Genomic DNA, 18,856 nt, shown 5'->3' with positions numbered 1-18,856 from the left:
TTTAAGCAAAACAATTGTGGTTATTTCTGAGAACATTTTAACTGCAGGCAGACAGCCTACATTATGATACAGTAGGCTACAAATATTTGGAGCATCCCTTATTCTGTCCCTTATTTTCTTAAAGAATTAACACTTATTTTCTACAAGAATAAACACTATTTTCTTAAAGAATAAACGATAAAGAATCACAATTGTCCCTTATCTTCCATTTCTGAAGTTAATTGGCAACCCTAATGATGACGTAATTATCTTTTGACTCCCCTGACAGTGGCACCTTGATAAAAAATATATATATATATATGTCAGTTGGTGAAGATATGCAAGCAAAAAATAATAGATGAAAAATGGATAATAGAAACCGCAAAGGCGGCACTGAAAAGGCCAGTAAAAAATAAATAAAAAATGGGCCGGCCTAAGGCATGAAACTCCAGGGCTGAAAATGAGTCCCACTCCGGCCCTGCGTGTATGGATATAACATGTAATGAAAAACTCATTACCTACTCATTACCATCAAAGACCAGCTTAGACTGGCTTCAATTAATATTTGCATTTCACTATTTTGTATTTTATTGGAAAATGTGCAAAACAACAACAGCTGTTGAAATGTAGGTGTTTGATTTTCGCTTTGCTCAGGTGTGGAGTTGGTCAAGCCGTACTGGTACAGCGACCGTAAGTACAGTACAGCTAAATACTATAGAGGCTGATCCTCATTGCTGATGTTTATGATGATGACACTCGTTTGTGTTTATGTCGCAGAACATGAGCCGTGGATATTTTTCAGCGGAGCTGAATAATACTTTGCCAGTAAACCGTTTCCCTGGGAGTCCATCTCCTTGGCCTGTAAGATGATGGGCGCTGATTTGCTCTCCGTTCACTCTAGTGAGGAACTGGACTTCATCAGAGAACACATTAATAAGGTATTATATGCATTTCTTTATGTACACTACCTCTCAGTAAGAGTTTTTTTTTTTTTTAACAAATGACTACTTTTAGTAAAGACATTTATAATATTACAAAAGTTAATTAAATCTGTTCTTTTGAACTTTCTGTTCATGAAAGAAAACATTAAGCAACTGATTTCAACATTGATAATAATAATAAAAAAAATTATTGAGCAGCAAATCAGCATATTAGAATCATTTCTGAAGGATCATGTGACAAAATGCAGTTTTTACATCACGACAATACATTTTAAAATATATTAAATTAGAAAACGGTTGTTTGTAATGTTATTCTATTTACAATATTACTGTTTTTAGTGTATTTTTATTAAATAAATGCAGCCTTGGTGAGCATGTGAGACAATCTTACTGACCACGAAATTTGGAACAGTATGTGTATGCGTAAATACATATATGAAGAATATAATATTTACATGTGTTTATATAAAAGAGCATATTTGTTTGTTTCTTTGTTTTTAGAATTCTGAATTTTGGTGGATTGGTTTGTCTGCTTACAGCGGTCACAATGGTCTCAGGTGCCTTTCTTTGGCTACCATAATGAGTCTCTTTTACAGTATAATTCAAAAAATGAAAAGTCAGATTTTTTTATTTATTCATTGTTATGTATTATAAGTGAAAGATAAAGGCAGAAAAATAATTCTTATGATTTTAAGTTCAAAATAAACTGTATTTTTTACATTTGGTCAGCAAATATTACAGAAGTCACACACTTTACCTTTAAGAAAGTTTTATGTGTTTGCTCTCTGCAGTTGGACTGATGGATCCGCTTTGGATTATGAGAACTGAGAAAATGGTCGATTCTACCGAAAGCCTGGCCAAAACTGCATCCAGATGTCGTCTCAATCTGGTAAACAATATATGCACGCACAATCACTTAAGCACACACATGTAGCATTATCTGGTGTACTCAAACACTGCTTATCAATGATGTTGTGCAGGTCAGTGGTCAGCAGGAAGCTGTAAGGTTCGACATGGTTACGTGTGCAAGCGCAGAACGGTGTCTTTAGTGGAGGACCCACGAGAGCCTCACTATGTCGGCAGCTGCCCAGAGAACTGGTTCTACTACGGACACAAGGTTCACATACACTAGAAGCTGCTTTTGCAGCCTTGTGGGAATGTAAACTAGATTAGTGGTTCTCAAAGTGCATGCTCCTTTCATATTGCTCTTACAAAGTAGTATCACTTTATTTATTTATGTTTTGTATGTTTTTGTACAAATACAATTTTTGCATCCAAATTATACAGAACATAATTCAGCTGGACATTTTAGGACAGCAGTTTTTCAGTAAAACATATTTTAATTAACTGCTAATACTGTAGGCTCATGCTTTTTCTTACTAATAAATTAGGATGCATTAAATGATGAATTAATATTAAGTGAGTATTGAATAGAAATACAATTATTTCACACTTAAAAATAAAATGCTAATATTTACTTTTTTAAATATGAATTTTCCTCATTTTTTAAATCTAAAATTAGCAATCTTTTATTTTGGCGGGTTGCCGGTGTAGTGCCGAAATTTGCACCCTGCCAGATTTTGCACCCCCTAGTATTGGTAGGTTTAGGAGTAGGTGTGGGGGAGGGGTTCGGATTAGGGGGGGGGTTGGGATTAGGCAATCAGGTAGCGACTTCAACGAGGGGGTGCATAATCTGGCAGGGGTGCAGAATTCGGCACAACACCGGCAAGTAAGTATTTGCGCTGCCGGGTTTAGCCCTGCCCAGTGAAGCACATCGGTGAACTTGAAGATGTATGCTTTCAGTTTGAATGGAAATCTTATACAGTATTTCAGTTAGTCCATCTAAAACGGTGACTGTGCATTAATAGCCGTGTCAGCAATGTCAGTACGCAAATGAGCGGTTAGAATTTACACAGAGCATTTTTTAATTTGCGCACCAGTTATGTGCATAGAGTATGTTTCTGTCCGATATGATCTTCAGAAATCATCTTATTTGTTTACCATTTTAGGTTCTTGGGTTTTATTGTATCATTAAGAATTGCTTGTTTGTGATTGGTTGCCAGTGTCTGTTTCTGCATTTCCCAGCCCGTCCGGGAGATGGGAAAACCTGGCTGGATGCTCGGTCCGTCTGCTCATCCTATCAGGGATCTCTAGTGTCCATAGAGGACGAAATTGAACAAGGTAAAGATCACATCTTCATTATATTATAGTTTCTGATGTTTCTTTGTATTGACATTTTTGTGGCTTTTATCTTTTGGTTGAAGCCTACATCGTCATGCTGCTTCATGGCTGCTCAGCGGGGGTTTGGATTGGTGCACAGGGTCGTTTTTCCTCCAAGTGGAGCAACGGGAAGCCAGTCAGCTATAATAACTGGGAGGTATAAAGACTCAGGATTTAATATATTTGAAATGTAAATTGATTTCAATTTTATTTGAAAATGTCAACGTTTTTTTTTTTATTTCTATTTTTAAATGTTTTTCTGCAGGTGTCTAATTATAGATCTCCTTGGGAACCTCATTGTACTTACCTGTCCAACAGTCACAACTTCTGTGTGACAGGGCTATGGCAAGACGAGGTCTGTACTGAGAGCGTCTATGGCTTTGTCTGCCAGAAGCCGCAAGGTTTTTAATTTTTAAATCATTGGCACTGACCAATATTTAATTGTGGATACATGTTACCTCATAGTTTACATTTATATTGTCTTTGTCATCATTTATCACTCACTTAGTTCAACCAAAAAAATGAAAATTTGCTGGAAATATACTCAAGTCATCCAAGATGTAGATGAGTTTGTTTCTTCATCAGAACAGATTTGGAGAAGTGTAGCATTCCATCACTTGCTCATCAATTGATCCTCTGCAGTGAATGGGTGCCGTCAGAATGAGAGTCCAAACAGCTGATAAAAACATCACAATAATCCACAAGTAATCCACACCACTCCAGTCCATCAGTTAACATCTTGTGAAGTGAAAAGCTGCTTATTTGTAAGAAACAAATCCATTATTAAGGCATATTATCTTTAAACCGTCACTTCTGGCCAAAATACTAAATAGTCCATAATCCATGATAATGCTTCCACCAGTGAAAAAGTCCATCTAATGTTGTCTTTCCACATCAAAATCCACATATTTGTGTAGAACTGTTTCAGGCTGTTTTCACTTGTAATCAGTGCTTAATCTGTGCATATTTCTCTCCTGATTTAAGACGAGGCCACTTTCCCTCTGGAGAAATCAATATTATGGATAGAGGACTCATATTTTAGCCAAAAACAGCAGTTTGAAGATAAAAACATCGTAATGATGGATTTGTTTCTTACAAACATGCTGCTTTTCACTTCACAAGATGTTAATTGATGGACTGGAGTGGTGTGGATTACTTGTGGATTATTTTTATCAGCTGTTTGGACTCTCATTCTGACGGCACCCATTTACTGCACAGTGAATGGTGAGCAAGTGATGGAATGCAGAATTTATCCAGATCTGTTCCGCCATGAAACAAACTCATCTACATCTTGGATGACCTGAGATTTTTAGGTGAACCTTTTTTTGTTTAGCCACTGATCAATTTTGAGATTTTGTTTCCATAACATTCACTTGCAGCATTTGAAAATTATTGATTTTGATTTGTAATTTATTTACACAAAATAATATGACATTCTATTGGTTAGTGACCATAACATGAAACTAATTATCAGCTTTTTTATTGGTTTTTAATATCGGTGCATGTTTACTTTATCTCAGACATCACCAAGCGTCCTACACAATCCTATTACACCGCTTCCTCTCTGGACTCGTCTTGAGTACAAGAACCACAGTTACCGTATCATCCACAGCAACTTGAGCTGGTATCAGGCCCAGAAGGCATGTTTGGTGAAGGGGGCAGCACTTGTGAGCATCACAGACCCGTTTCAGCAGGCCTATCTCACTGTGCTGATCAACAGGCTTAAAGCCCCACACTAGATCGGCTTGTACAGCACAGATGTAAGGAGGCTTTGAAATCACACTGTCATGTCGTTTGATGGGTTATATTTGTGTATTAAACAAGAGCGCCCTCTACCTTCATAGGATGCTCTCTCACACCAGTGGTCTGATGGCAGTGAGCTTTCCTTCACTAACTGGGAAGTGTCTGATTATTACCCAGAGGGGCCCATGGGAGATGGAGGCTGCTTGTCCATGGATGTTAACGGACGGTGGAAAGACGTTGAATGTGACATGCTCTTATCAGGAGCGATATGTTACAAACCTCCTCCAAGTGAGTCCATTTCTCTCTGTCTTTGGATTCATTTTATCAATTGTAAATAGTTGAAAACTGACTGATATTGTTGTTTGTCCTCCCACAGAAAGCATTGCTTTCTCCTATGAAGTGGTATGTCCTGAGACCTGGGTGAAGTTTCGTGGGAGCTGCTATTACTTTGAAACAGTTCTATTGAAGATGACCCTGGAGGAAGTGAGAAATCACTGTAAAAAGAAGGGTATGGCACTTTGGATCAAGAGCTCCACCTAGCGGTGGCTTTGATTATCTTTGGGTGTATTTGTATAACTTGGCAAGATTATTTCCTTTTTCAGGAAATTTTTCAGATGTTCTTACAGTTCAAGATGATGAGGAGAGTCGATTCTTCCTTAAAGAGATGTTGCGTCATTACCGGGGGCCTCAGAATTTGTGGCTAGGAATTTTATACGACACTGACAGTAAGAGCTGTGATGTTTGATTTTGAGCATTTAATTCTATTATAAATGTATTTGAATTATAAATAATATATAAATAAATATATTTATTAAAAATATTAATAATTTTAATTAAAATGAGATATAAAAATTCTATATGTATAAATTATTTTTTATTTAATTTTATATTTAATTATTTCTATATACACATTCGTTATTTTGAATTTGTATTTATATTATATGTAATATTTTTGATAATTTTTGATATTTTGTAATATTTAATATTTTTGATCATTTTGATTATTTGTATTATGAATAGTATTATGAAGTGGTATGTCCTGAGACCTGGGTGAAGTTTCGTGGGAGCTGCTATTACTTTGAAACAGTTCTATTGAAGATGACCCTGGAGGAAGTGAGAAATCACTGTAAAAAGAAGGGTATGGCACTTTGGATCAAGAGCTCCACCTAGCGGTGGCTTTGATTATCTTTGGGTGTATTTGTATAACTTGGCAAGATTATTTCCTTTTTCAGGAAATTTTTCAGATGTTCTTACAGTTCAAGATGATGAGGAGAGTCGATTCTTCCTTAAAGAGATGTTGCGTCATTACCGGGGGCCTCAGAATTTGTGGCTAGGAATTTTATACGACACTGACAGTAAGAGCTGTGATGTTTGATTTTGAGCATTTAATTCTATTATAAATGTATTTGAATTATAAATAATATATAAATAAATATATTTATTAAAAATATTAATAATTTTAATTAAAATGAGATATAAAAATTCTATATGTATAAATTATTTTTTATTTAATTTTATATTTAATTATTTCTATATACACATTCGTTATTTTGAATTTGTATTTATATTATATGTAATATTTTTGATAATTTTTGATATTTTGTAATATTTAATATTTTTGATCATTTTGATTATTTGTATTATGAATAGTATATTTATTATTTTATTTATATTACATTTATTTGAAGTTTTATGTAAAAAGTGGAAATCTCTTATTGCATCTATACATATACCTACCTATCTATCTATTTATCTATCTATGAGATATAAAATCATGTATGTATAAATATATAAAATACTATGTATAAATTACTTATATCTTTTATTTATTTTTGTTTTCTGTTTATTTATATATACATTATTTACTTTGAATTTGTATTTATATTGTTATATTTAAATTTGTATGTGAAAAATTAAATGTCTTTATGTAAGTCTATTAATGTATATATATACTGTAAATATAAACATATTAATCTTGATTATATACATTATATTATTTAAAGTATATTTATTATTTTATTTATATTATATTTATCTGTCTGTCTGTCTGTCTGTCTTTATAGTATATATAGTTTCCCTTCCAAGGGAACTTCGAACTGAGTCCTCTAGAGGTCGCTTTGGGGAATGCCTTCAGCGTGACCGGTGTCTGAAGCATACATCTAAACATGACAATAACATTGGCCGGCGACAGCCTGTGACATCATCACCCGGTGCGACCACAGTATAAAATGGCGCCGGGAGAACACGTCATCCTCTTCTTCCTCTTCAAGGACGGTTTTGTTGAAGCGTGCATTTCCGGTAAGAACGATTATTCTTCTTTACCATGGCAAGCACTAGTAAGGCGTTTAAGAAGTGTGTGGATCCATGTCCTCGTTATTTGACACCTGATGACACACACAATCTTTGCGTCTTTTGTTTGGGCGAAGAGTACGCACGCGATGTCCTTGAGGGGGCAGTTTGCATGCACTGTGAGCTTTTTCCTATGAAAAAGGGGGAAAAAGAGGGACAGCCATCAGCTCCCCGTGGTTCAGGACCCTCTGCTGCTGAGGCACGGAGGAAAATGAGCTCGTGGGGATCGCAGATGGACCTGGCTGATGAGTTGAAAAAGGGTCTTTCCCTTTCGCGCTCATCAGTCATGGACGAGAGTGAGCTACTGGACGACGATGCTATCTCTCTTACATCATCTGATCCAGCGGCTACTGCTCTGCTGGCTCAAAGCCAGGATGAGCAGGAGATGTCAGATGAGGACGAAGAAGTCGAGACTGAGTCCTCCCAATCCTCCTGCCCCGCGTATGATGAGCTGCTTGAGGTTATGGATCGCGCCACGGTGAGGCTTGACTTGCCGTGCAAGGGGGCCAAGAAAGTGAAGCCTCGAGGCCGCCTCGACGAGCGTTTTCTTTCTAGCCATAGCCCTCCAGCTCAGGTGAGCCTTCCAATTCTTCCCGATCTCAATGTGGAGATCGAGAAGGCTTGGAAAAATCCATTCTAGTCTCGCATCCATAGATTCCAGCATACTAGTTATGCCAACATTGAGGGGTTATGAGAAGATGCCCCCTGTTGAAGAGACGCTGACCTGCTATCTCTCTATGGGGGAGACATCTTCTCTTAAGGCTCCCTCCCTGCCGTCCAAACCCCTTCAGGATACATCTCGTTTGAATGGCAGGGCAGACGCGGCAGCAGGTCAGGCTGCAGCCTCGTTGCATACCATGGTTGGTGAGTACGATCCATTTCATCTACTCTACTGCTAGTTTTTGTGTATTCAATACTAGTCTTTTTCTGCAGCGCTACTCGGACCTGTTCTGTTTTCTGACTTTTTAGGTTTGACCCCCCTGCTAAGTCGGGGCCTCCTGCTGTTGACCGATTATAGTGATGGTTTCACTCATCGGTACTGGATCCAGATAGCCCTCATCTTCGGCTTGGACACACAGCCTGGGCTTCTGCGGAAGCCTCCCAGCATCAGGTCCCCAGTATAACACTGCAACCTCAGGAGAAATTTCTCCCTATCAGTAATTTCCTTTTGTTTATATAGGAAGTGTATAGTGTGGATCTGTCTGCAGTTGTTGGGCAGATGATTTATATCATGTCCTTCTCCGATAACCACATTATACTGCACTCCGGCTTGAAGTTAACCCCTTCTGCTCCGCGTATGATGAGCTGCTTGAGGTTATGGATCGCGCCACGGTGAGGCTTGACTTGCCGTGCAAGGGGGCCAAGAAAGTGAAGCCTCGAGGCCGCCTCGACGAGCGTTTTCTTTCTAGCCATAGCCCTCCAGCTCAGGTGAGCCTTCCAATTCTTCCCGATCTCAATGTGGAGATCGAGAAGGCTTGGAAAAATCCATTCTAGTCTCGCATCCATATGTGGGGATCGTAGATGGACCTGGCTGATGAGTTGAAAAAGGGTATTTCCCTTTCGCGCTCATCAGTCATGGACGATAGTGAGCTGCTGGACGACGATGCCATGTGGAGATCGAGAAGGCTTGGAAAAATCCATTCTAGTCTCGCATCCATAGATTCCAGCATACTAGTTATGCCAACATTGAGGGGTTATGAGAAGATGCCCCCTGTTGAAGAGACGCTGACCTGCTATCTCTCTATGGGGGAGACATCTTCTCTTAAGGCTCCCTCCCTGCCGTCCAAAACCCTTCAGGATACATCTCGTTTGAATGGCAGGGCAGACGCGGCAGCAGGTCAGGCTGCAGCCTCGTTGCATACCATGGTTGGTGAGTACGATCCATTTCATCTACTCTACTGCTAGTTTTTGTGTATTCAATACTAGTCTTTTTCTGCAGCGCTACTCGGACCTGTTCTGTTTTCTGACTTTTTAGGTTTGACCCCCCTGCTAAGTCGGGGCCTCCTGCTGTTGACCGATTATAGTGATGGTTTCACTCATCGGTACTGGATCCAGATAGCCCTCATCTTCGGCTTGGACACACAGCCTGGGCTTCTGCGGAAGCCTCCCAGCATCAGGTCCCCAGTATAACACTGCAACCTCAGGACCTGCGGGTCCTTCTCGCGGGCTAGTACTCTTCTGAGTACATGCTTCGTGACATGCTCCCTATCCTCTGTCCAGGGTGCGCTACTCATCTCTCACCCTGAGGGGTCTCCTGAGATTTGAGTCTTTCCTTAACCATCATGCACGTTCTCTGAGCTAGACGCACACTCAACACTCCCTGTCACACTGCCCTTATGGTTGAACCAGTAATGAGGTACGAGGGATTTGTGTTTCTGCGGAAACCCCTTTTGTGTGCTTCTGCTCTGAGGAGCAGTAAGCTCTGTACGCATGAATGGTTATTGGGTCCCGCTATTTCTTCAGATTCTATTGGGTCGGGTTATATGGGACCCACGCTCTCTATCGAGATCGAGGGCATGAGACCGTGTCCAATTGCACCAGTGGACTGTCTCTATGGGACCCACGCTCTCTATCGAGATCGAGGGCATGAGACCGTGTCCAATTGCACCAGTGGACTGTCTCTTATTGGGCCCTGCTGGGTTACCTCTTCTAATCTAGCGCCGCCTTCTGGTCGAGCTGAGAAGTGCTCCCCTCACTGTGAGGGTTAGCTATGAGTCGCTCCCAGTATGTGCTGTAAGGGCCCGCCTCAGCTTGAGAGCCGAGAGTGCTGTTCCCGAAAAACCCCATTTGCAACGAACTGAGTGTTAGGCCCGTCTCCGTCACCTCCTTGGTCAGTTGCCTTTATTCTGGGACCCTATTGTTCCCTGTAGACATGTGTGATCCCCTTCCAGCAGGATCCCATTTCTCATGTCCCATTTGCGATCTATCTGCTCCCCGGACATGGCTGTGCTCTCCTCACTGTGGGAGGGTCCCTTTGAGCTTGCCGGTCCTGGGCAGACTGGGTGAGTCCTCCTCTCGACTTGAGAGTTAAGTCCTCTGACCCTGGGCTATTGATTGCTTCGGTCGAGCTGGGTTCATCTCTCTCCTCGCTAGGGGTTGAACCCTCCGCTCTTGAGCTCTGTGGCAGTGACATCAGGTAGTTGGGCCACTTGCTGCTTCCCTGAAAAGCTGCCTCTATTTGGGTCAAGCCAGGTCCCCCTTCTATTTTTCAAGTTGGGCCTCTACTTTTTGAGCTCCGGATAGCAATCATGCCAGGTGGCTGGGCCATCTCCTGCCTCCTTGGCGGGTTGCTTGTTAAGTGAGCTAGCTGTGCTCCCCTCACCATGAAGGGCCTCTTGCAAGCGCGCCGCTCGTTTCTGGGCATCTGTGAGCAGATGCTTCGGAGTCTGTTCTGTGAGCGTGCCACAGTCACGTAGGGCTCCTAGACTGGTTTAATACAGCTTCGGTTACCCCTTAAGCAACGGTGTTTCTAAATCCATGCTATGATAAGTGCACACGCTGAGTTTCTGTGCACTTTTTAAAATCCACATTGTGGTAAGTGTGCACGCTAAGCATTCTGCACTCTTTCTAAAATCATGTATGGTAAGGGTTACGCGCTGTCAGCCTCGTTCACTTTCTCGGAGTTGGTTTAGGCCCCGGTTCTCGCTTTGGGCTCCACTCAACTTATGTATCTCTGTTGATACATTTCTGAGCAGGGTGTCTTTGAGCAGGTTTATTCAGAACCGGCGGTAACCCCCCTGGGTGGCAGGCCAGGGTCTGGTTTGGTTTTTAGACACCTGTCCGTATCCCCTTAAAGGAATCTCTTTCTTCTGATTCCAAACCTTGAGCTCTGCCCTCAACAGGTAAGTTCTTTTAGGGTATGCAGCTCAGGCTCTTGGCCAAAGGGGATAATGTCACTGACAGCCATCAAGACGTCCTTTGGGCAACTCCCATGGCTATGGTAGAGTTGGTACTTAGTGCTCGCCGTGGTTTCTGGCATGCACTCCCCTCAGCGTGGTGGCGTGGGTATACCGTTCCCCAAAGCGACCTCTAGAGGTCGCAGTTCAAAGTTCCCTCGGAAGGGAACGTCTCAGGTTACGTATGTAACCATGGTTCCCTGAGAAGGGAACGAGACACTGCGTCCTCTAGTTCTCTTGCCATGCTTTGGCCGTAAGCCTCAGACGAAGAAGCGGATGACATGTTCTCCCAGCACCCTTTTATACTGTGGTCGCACCGGGTGATGACGTCACAGGCTGTCGCCGGCCAATGTTATTGTCATGTTTAGATGTATGCTTCAGACACCGGTCACGCTGAAAGCATGCCCAAAGCGACCTCTAGAGGACACAGTGTCTCGTTCCCTTCTCAGGGAACCATGGTTACGTACGCAACCTGAGACGATATTTATTATTTTATGTCATGTAATGTTTATTGAAAGTTTTATGTGAAACATGAAATTGTCGTTGACAAGTAATGAAAATGCTTATTGTAGCTGACGCTTTGACTCGACTGGATGGCTCACCGCTCCATTACACAAACTGGCGCTCCAGATGCCAGTGACATGAGGGCGGATTCATGCGTGACTCTGCGGGTTTCAGATGCCGTGTGGCAGTTAGCTGACTGCACTGAGAGACTGGGCTTCATCTGCAAAACCTCAACAGGTAAAAGGCGTGATTTTCATGACCACAAGCCACCAGCGGAAGCTCGGTACAGTCCTGATCCTCTGATATTTACTGCAGTAACAATACCGGAAAATGACTGTTCACACCAAGGACGATAACTATAAAGATAACGATAAAGATATAGTTCTAAAAATCGTTCTCAATATTAAAGAATAGCAGAGTCCACACCACAACTATAATGATAAAGGCACAGAGAAATGATATCGTTGGAATCACTTTCAGAACTATTTTTTTTTCCAGCTGATGAACGATAAAAACATTGACAGACAATCAGAATCCATCCTGCTATAACGAGCTCGAGAATTTAAAGCGGCAGACGCACGTGCGCTTGGAATAAACAGACGATATCGTTCGCTGGTGTGGACGCTAATATCATTATCTTTATAGTTATCGTTCTTGGTGTGAACGGGCCTTTAGAGTGGCAACATTTCTTTGTTGCAATCAATAAATGTGCTGTATCATACGTGCTCTGACTCACGAATTGCAAAACAAAGTATCTGTTAAAGGAATAGTTCACACAGATTTGCGAAGGTCGTTGTTTTTGAGAGCCAAGGCCGACAGCGATGTTTGATTGGTCAATACTACTGCCATGTAGTTGCTCAGATTTTAAAGGGGTCAGTTGACTTTTTGGGACAGTTGTTTTTTATTTTGTACTGTTCTCTGAGGTCCACTTAGGTTATCAATATTTTTACATTAATAAACATCATCATTTAGAAGTAATAGGCTATTTTCTGTCTTGTTTTTAACCCCCCTCATCAGAACGCTCTGTTTGAATAGGCGTGACGAATTGTAAACTTGGAAGTAAACGCCCACTGCTATGATTGGCTGACAGTTGTGTATGTTTACTGTCGGATCCAATATAGTCAGCACAGCATTGTCTTTTAGTTTCAATCTTTCTGAAAATCCTGCGTCAAATTGTGCCTTGTTTGTAAATTAATCTGTGGTAAAATTAAGTGAATAAAGGACAAAGTTCTTACTGACGTGGTCTGGAACTTATAAAGTTCATTCACCCCCTCTATTTTTATTTTGCACTGTTTTCCACAGTATAATGTGCAGTCCACTTATAATGTCATCAACATTTTTACATCAAAAAACATCATAATTTAAAAGTAATAGGTTATTTTCTGTCCTGTTTTTGATCCCTCTCATGTGAAAGCTCTGTTTGAATAGGCGTGGAGGATTGTAGACTCGGAAGTAAACACCCACTGCTGATTGGCTAACACTTTGACACACACGTTCGTTTGACGCACCAGACGTGCCACTTCCCGGTGATACGTTCTGCCCAGGATTTCTAAATTGCCTAAAATAACCAGGTTTTAGCTGTTTGCGCTGCGCGGATTGATCGTTGCATGACATCAAAATACCGCGAGAGCGATAGAGAGCAGAGGTTTCGAATCGCTCTCGCAGTGCTTTGATTGTTATTTTAGGCAATTTAGAAATCCTGGGCAGAACGTATCACCGGGAAGTGGCACGTCTGGTCACCTTATTAAATATAAAGTGAATCCACTCATTCTAACATTGGGATCAGAAGGAAGGCAATGCAAAGACTGTTTTTCCACAACTTGGCACTGCACAGCATCTTGTTGTGTTCGGAGCATCTTTATCATTTGATTTCTGCGTAGACCTGTGCGTCGCATTTAGTTATTTACACTACATGTGCGAATCGGTGGGCGGAGCTAAACAGGCAGTGAAGTGATGTAGAAGCAGGCGTTGATCTTCTTTTGTGGAGGTGGTGTTTAGCCACACTATTACATCATAGAGTGGCACATTCCACAAGCTGTTGTTTTGGCAGACTGCCTTCAATATTAGCTGTTTTTAGACTAACAAGAAAGTTTTGAAAGTTTTCACAACACTAACTACTCCCAAAGTTGAGTGTAAAGTGCTTCACAATTTGTCTGCAGGTGACTATTTGACGGTTTCAAACATGGACAGCAGTCAGGCGTCATTTGAAAACACGCAAAATATTAGATGTTTTAAGGGCTGTACTTGAAAGCTTTCATCATGCACTGAAAATCAGTTGTGTGATTTTCTTTTCAGGTCTGCACCAAGGTGTGATCTCGGCAGCTGTGTTGGTGGCCATTGTGCTGTTTGCTGTGGTGATCGGATCAACGTGGTTCCTTTACAAGAGAAACTCTCTGTGTGTCCGGAGGCTTCTGACGTTTGGCAGCGCCTATTACAGACAGACTAGTTCCCAAGCCAGTGACCAAGATGAAAATGTTTTACTCCCAGACCTAGAGACACAAGCAGGGGACTATCATGTGTTTGTGTGAGTGTAGGTGCATGTTTGTGTTTTGCATGAGAGTGTGTTTGTTCAGTCAGGGAAACTGCAGATAGTCGAGTTGTCTGTCCATACTGTAGCTACAGGAGGATTTTGTGCACATGCAGGTCTTGTAAAGCTCCACAACAATCCATTTAAAAGCATTATGAAAGGGATATCCTTTATGAAGTGAGAAATGGGGCTTTTTTTTTTTACTTTGTCTCATTCAGGAGAACAACACAATTCCTCTAGAATGCAATAGCTAAAATGGGCCAAATGGCTTGGTGGTTAAGTGCGCTTTAATATTGTTAAGGTGTCAGGGCCTGTTCACACTATCACAAATGTTTAGCATTAAAATTTCACATGCAATTTGTCTGTTTAGACCACTGCATAAAAACAAACATCAGACAGTTTGAATGACACTACAGTTTCGCTCTCTGACAGCATGTTGCTCTTATAAATATTGCAAGACGCTACACAACTTTGCGTTTCTGACACCCGCTTGTTATGGAGAAGAAAAGAAGCTAGTTCCAGATTGTTAAATATGCCACCAAGTCATAGTTTTATGTAACAGCAGTGTATTCGGACACATGACCAAAAGCGTGACTATTATTGTTTCTCTAGTTTTCTTCGCAGTGCAATGGAAAAGAGATTAGAACTCCTCCATGTAGAAAATGTCTGTTTATTGGACAGATTTTTGCATCAAACAAATCGTCTTTTTGTGAACAGGCCTTTAAAGTCAACATGAAATCCAAATGGACCCTATTTACTTTCTTAAAGGTGCACTCAGTATGTTTGTCCTCATTAAAAAAAGTTGTATGCATAAAAATATAAATAGTATGTTGAAAAGTATGTATAACAAAAACATGAATAAAAATTACTGAGTAAACTTTCAATACAAAAAAAAAAAAAAAAAACTTTCATCAAAATATAATAACTTGCTCCACCTCTGAAACGAATTTCCTTTTAGATGACATCACCAAGGCCACTTACATTTTAACCAATGGTTGTGTGCCAGGAGGGGGAGGAGTCATTCATAATCGACTGTAAACTGTTGAGTGGAGCAGACACTTAACAATGGGTACATTTTTTAAACATATTCATCACATTAGGAAAGTAAAAGGGGTTGTGGGTGTCATTTCATGTTGACTTTTAAGTGTTACTCTTTAACTTTTGCAACTATTCAACAATGCAACTTTTGGGTCACTATGATCCTCCTATCCAGGGTGAACTGCTCTTTTGAAGTGTATTATTAATAGTTCATCTACAGCAGGATGCTTGTTCTTACAAGTAGTTTGTTCTGGTTAGAACAATAAACTACAATCAAAAAGAGTCCACAAATCCAAAATAAGCCACTGCACACCAAAGCAAAGCAACAGCTTGGCCATGAATAAATGTTTACCTTGCACCGCTGGTGGTGTCATCAGTATTACAACCTTATTTTAGTATTGTTTTCTCTCCTTTGATACCTGAAACTGGTTTGATCTGAAGCGTGTTTGTTAGGATGACGTTTTCTGTTTAAGCACCTTACTTTTGCACAGTTCCCAGAGCACCGGGGCCATGTCAATTCTTGTTCTGTGGTTAAAAAACTAAGTTTGAACCCTTCATCTTCATTTTGGCTGTTTGCTTCTCTGTGTTTTACTGATTTGCTTCTCTGACTTCTTGCATTGTCTAACGGAAACTATTAGTGCTTCATTTATGAATGTATTCTATCACAAAAATGTGAATGAAGAACATTGTTTTTAATCATCTATTTTTTCTCTACAGTTTTGGGAATAGGAACACACACAAAGTCTGTACATTTAAGTTTCAGAAATCCCCTATGTATTTCCTAATCAGCCATGAATATAAAACCCCCTTGTATATTTGGTAATGAAAGTGATTGTGATAGTGAGAACGATATGGCAAGACAATCAAGGCTTCATTGTTTTGTTTTAATCATCGACACAGATTTCACATATTGGTATTACACATTTTGATAAGCAGTTATATTCTAATATACAATAGGTTCTTTCCATTCTTACATTTTTATATTACTGTAAGACTGTGGGTTTGTGTGTTTTACTGTATGTGTGATTGTGTTTTAAAGGGCCTGCCTAGTGTTATTGTGTGTCACAGTGTGTGTACATTTTTAGGGGTTCGAGCACGAAGTGCTGAAACCCTATTGTAATTGTTAGGATTTTTATTATTATTATTATTATTATATTTTTTTTTTTTTTTTTTTTTATTATTATTATTCTTCCCTAAAACTGATCGTGCAGCCCAAACCGTAAGGCCTAGAGAGCTGAAACTTGGTCAAAAGGTAGTAGTCATGCTCGCTACTCAGGTGCAAAGAGCCGGCCCAATCGGCCAAATGGGGACGCTACAGCGCAAAAAACTAAATTTTCAGACATTTTTGGCCGTAGCTCGTACACCATTTGTCGTAGACTCAAAAATTTTACATCATTGCGATCCTTGCGTCAGCCCGAACAAAAAAAATCATTTTACCTAAAATTTCTCTACGACGCACGGTTTGTCCGAGTATTAATAAACAAGTTTAATCATTTCATTTCAGTGTGTGTGTTTGTGTGTGTCTGTGAGCATATTCTCCATTTTGGATGTGTTTTACTGTCAGCCATACATCCAGGTTGGTCTAGACCCTAAAATATACCATGTTAAATGCCTCAAAGTGCTTGAACCCCGGTCATTGCTGCTTGCAGCTATATTGTTCTTTTTATTATTCTTTAGCAGTTATGTTTCTAAAGAAGGTCAAATTGTAACTTTCAAGAGTTTTTTTGTTTTCTTCTCTAGTTTTCAAGAACACATGATCAGTTTAATGTGACCAAATGTATTTTCAATGTTTCACCTGATCTATGATTTTTTTTTAAATAATTAAATACTCTATAGACGGTTTCATCGGCGCAGTAACGTTTGTTTATGTTATTGCCGTTGAAACCGTCTATAGAACTCTTTTAGAATTGATCATGACTTTTGAAAAGAGAACAAAAAAAAAGTATGCAGTCAATCTATAATCAAACACACTTACAAATATAAGAACAAATTATGTTGTACCTTCTGTTTTAAAAGGTAATTATATTAGTCACAGGTTATGACAAATTTAAGCAAAACCAACCAAAAACCAAAATAAAAAGCTCAAGTTAGAGCCGTCTATGTAACATTGTTCTTATGAGAAAGTGGCTCCCAACATTAAATACAACACAATAAAGTGCAAGAATCTCATATAAAATGTAGTACTGCACAATATTTGTAGCGATAGCTGACAATATATTGTATGGGTCAAAATTATCCATTTTTATTTATGCCTAAAATGATAAAATCATTAGTATATTAAGTGAAGATCATGTTCCATGAAGATATTTTGTAAATTTCCTACTGTAAATATATCAAAACTTAATTTTTGATTAGTAATATGCATTGCTAAGAACTTCATTTGGACAACTTTAAAGGAGATTTTCTCAATATTTAGATTTTTTGCACCCTCAGATTCCAGATTTTCAAATAGTTGTATCTCAGCCAAATATCCTAACAAACCTTATATAAATGGAAAGCTTATTTATTCATAATATTGATGATGCATAGCCTAAATGATACAGATGATGCAATTAAAAACAAAAAAATTGACCCTTATGACAGGTTTTGTGGTCCAGGGTCACATATAGGCCTAATAAAATTTCTTTTTTTTTTTAAACGATGTCACAAACAAGCAGTCCAGAATTGGGGGATTAAAACCATTTAGTAATAATAATAATGAAAATTATTTAAATGATTAACATTACTTTAATATTAAAAAAATATTTATATTGAATATTAAATATTATTTTACAAATAATCGAATTGAATATTTATTATTTTAAATCTCTCTTTACTGACTCCCCACACTAAAATAATTAAACAAAAAATAAGCAGTACGAAATGGAAAAAAGCAGCTAAAATAACCAATGTTGTTATAAATACACAAAGGGTATGATGAGACGCACTGCACATTGGGGCGTGGCTTTTCCGCTATGACGTCCTTGACAGCTGACCAACCACAGCTGGCCCGTCGGTGTTGCGATAAACAGAAACACAAAATCTCTCATGAGTGGCGAGGCAAACATCGGCAAAGGGGATTTTCTGCCCAAACCCGGCCTGTGAGCATATGTAGTCTGAAGAGACGCATGAGTGCAGTCAGGAGAAGCTGTTTACATTTCTGATCATGGATTGGAGCACACAGCAGTTGTTTTACACTATAATAGTTCTACTTTCGGGAGAAAGCGCAGTTCATTTAGGAAGTTGCGTATCAGCTGTAATCAACGGTAAGTCTGCCTTGCTGTTCTGTATATAGTGATCTTCTGTAACGTCAGACTAACTGCTATTAATACAATTATTATCGAACCATTCTGAAATTTCAGAATTCAGTTTTATAACGGCACTGAAATATTAACCCTCATCATTGCCTCGGTGTAGATCATGGCTCTTATCCTCCTCGTGCAAAACGCCTCCTCATATTTCAGTGAGATTTGTGTCTGTGTGTGTGTGTGTGTGTGTGTGTGTGAGAGAGAGAGAGAGATAGACTTTCAGCCATTTACATTACACCATTTTTTGCCCATTAGCCTTCACACGATGAAACAAATCCATATCTATTACATATGCCATACATCTGCAATATTTGCTGTATTATATATTTCTTTAGTTATATATATATATATATATATATATATATATATACG

At 39.5% G+C, this 18,856-nt stretch overlaps 1 protein-coding gene and 1 pseudogene across 3 annotated transcripts in view; both read left to right on the top strand.

The window, feature by feature from the left end:
* The window catches only part of LOC107680486 (secretory phospholipase A2 receptor-like), a 37,116-nt pseudogene extending 22,903 nt beyond the window's left edge, over positions 1 to 14,213 (top strand).
* Positions 14,214 to 18,202: 3,989 nt separating this feature from the next.
* Positions 18,203 to 18,856, top strand: part of LOC107680532 (lymphocyte antigen 75-like) — a 40,862-nt gene continuing 40,208 nt past the window's right edge. For all 3 annotated transcript variants that reach the window (XM_016476447.1, XM_016476448.1, XM_016476446.1), the window contains exon 1: positions 18,203 to 18,442. In XM_016476447.1, the coding sequence (XP_016331933.1) occupies positions 18,343 to 18,442 (100 nt within the window). In that variant the 5' untranslated portion in view covers positions 18,203 to 18,342. The remainder of the gene's footprint in view (positions 18,443 to 18,856) is intronic.

This window comes from Sinocyclocheilus anshuiensis, unplaced genomic scaffold (assembly GCF_001515605.1).
Source record: "Sinocyclocheilus anshuiensis isolate Anshui unplaced genomic scaffold, SAMN03320099.WGS_v1.1 scaffold308, whole genome shotgun sequence".
Classification (NCBI taxonomy): domain Eukaryota; kingdom Metazoa; phylum Chordata; class Actinopteri; order Cypriniformes; family Cyprinidae; genus Sinocyclocheilus; species Sinocyclocheilus anshuiensis.
Note: the sequence above shows the minus strand (reverse complement) of the source record. Positions and strands in the feature narration are given on the sequence as shown.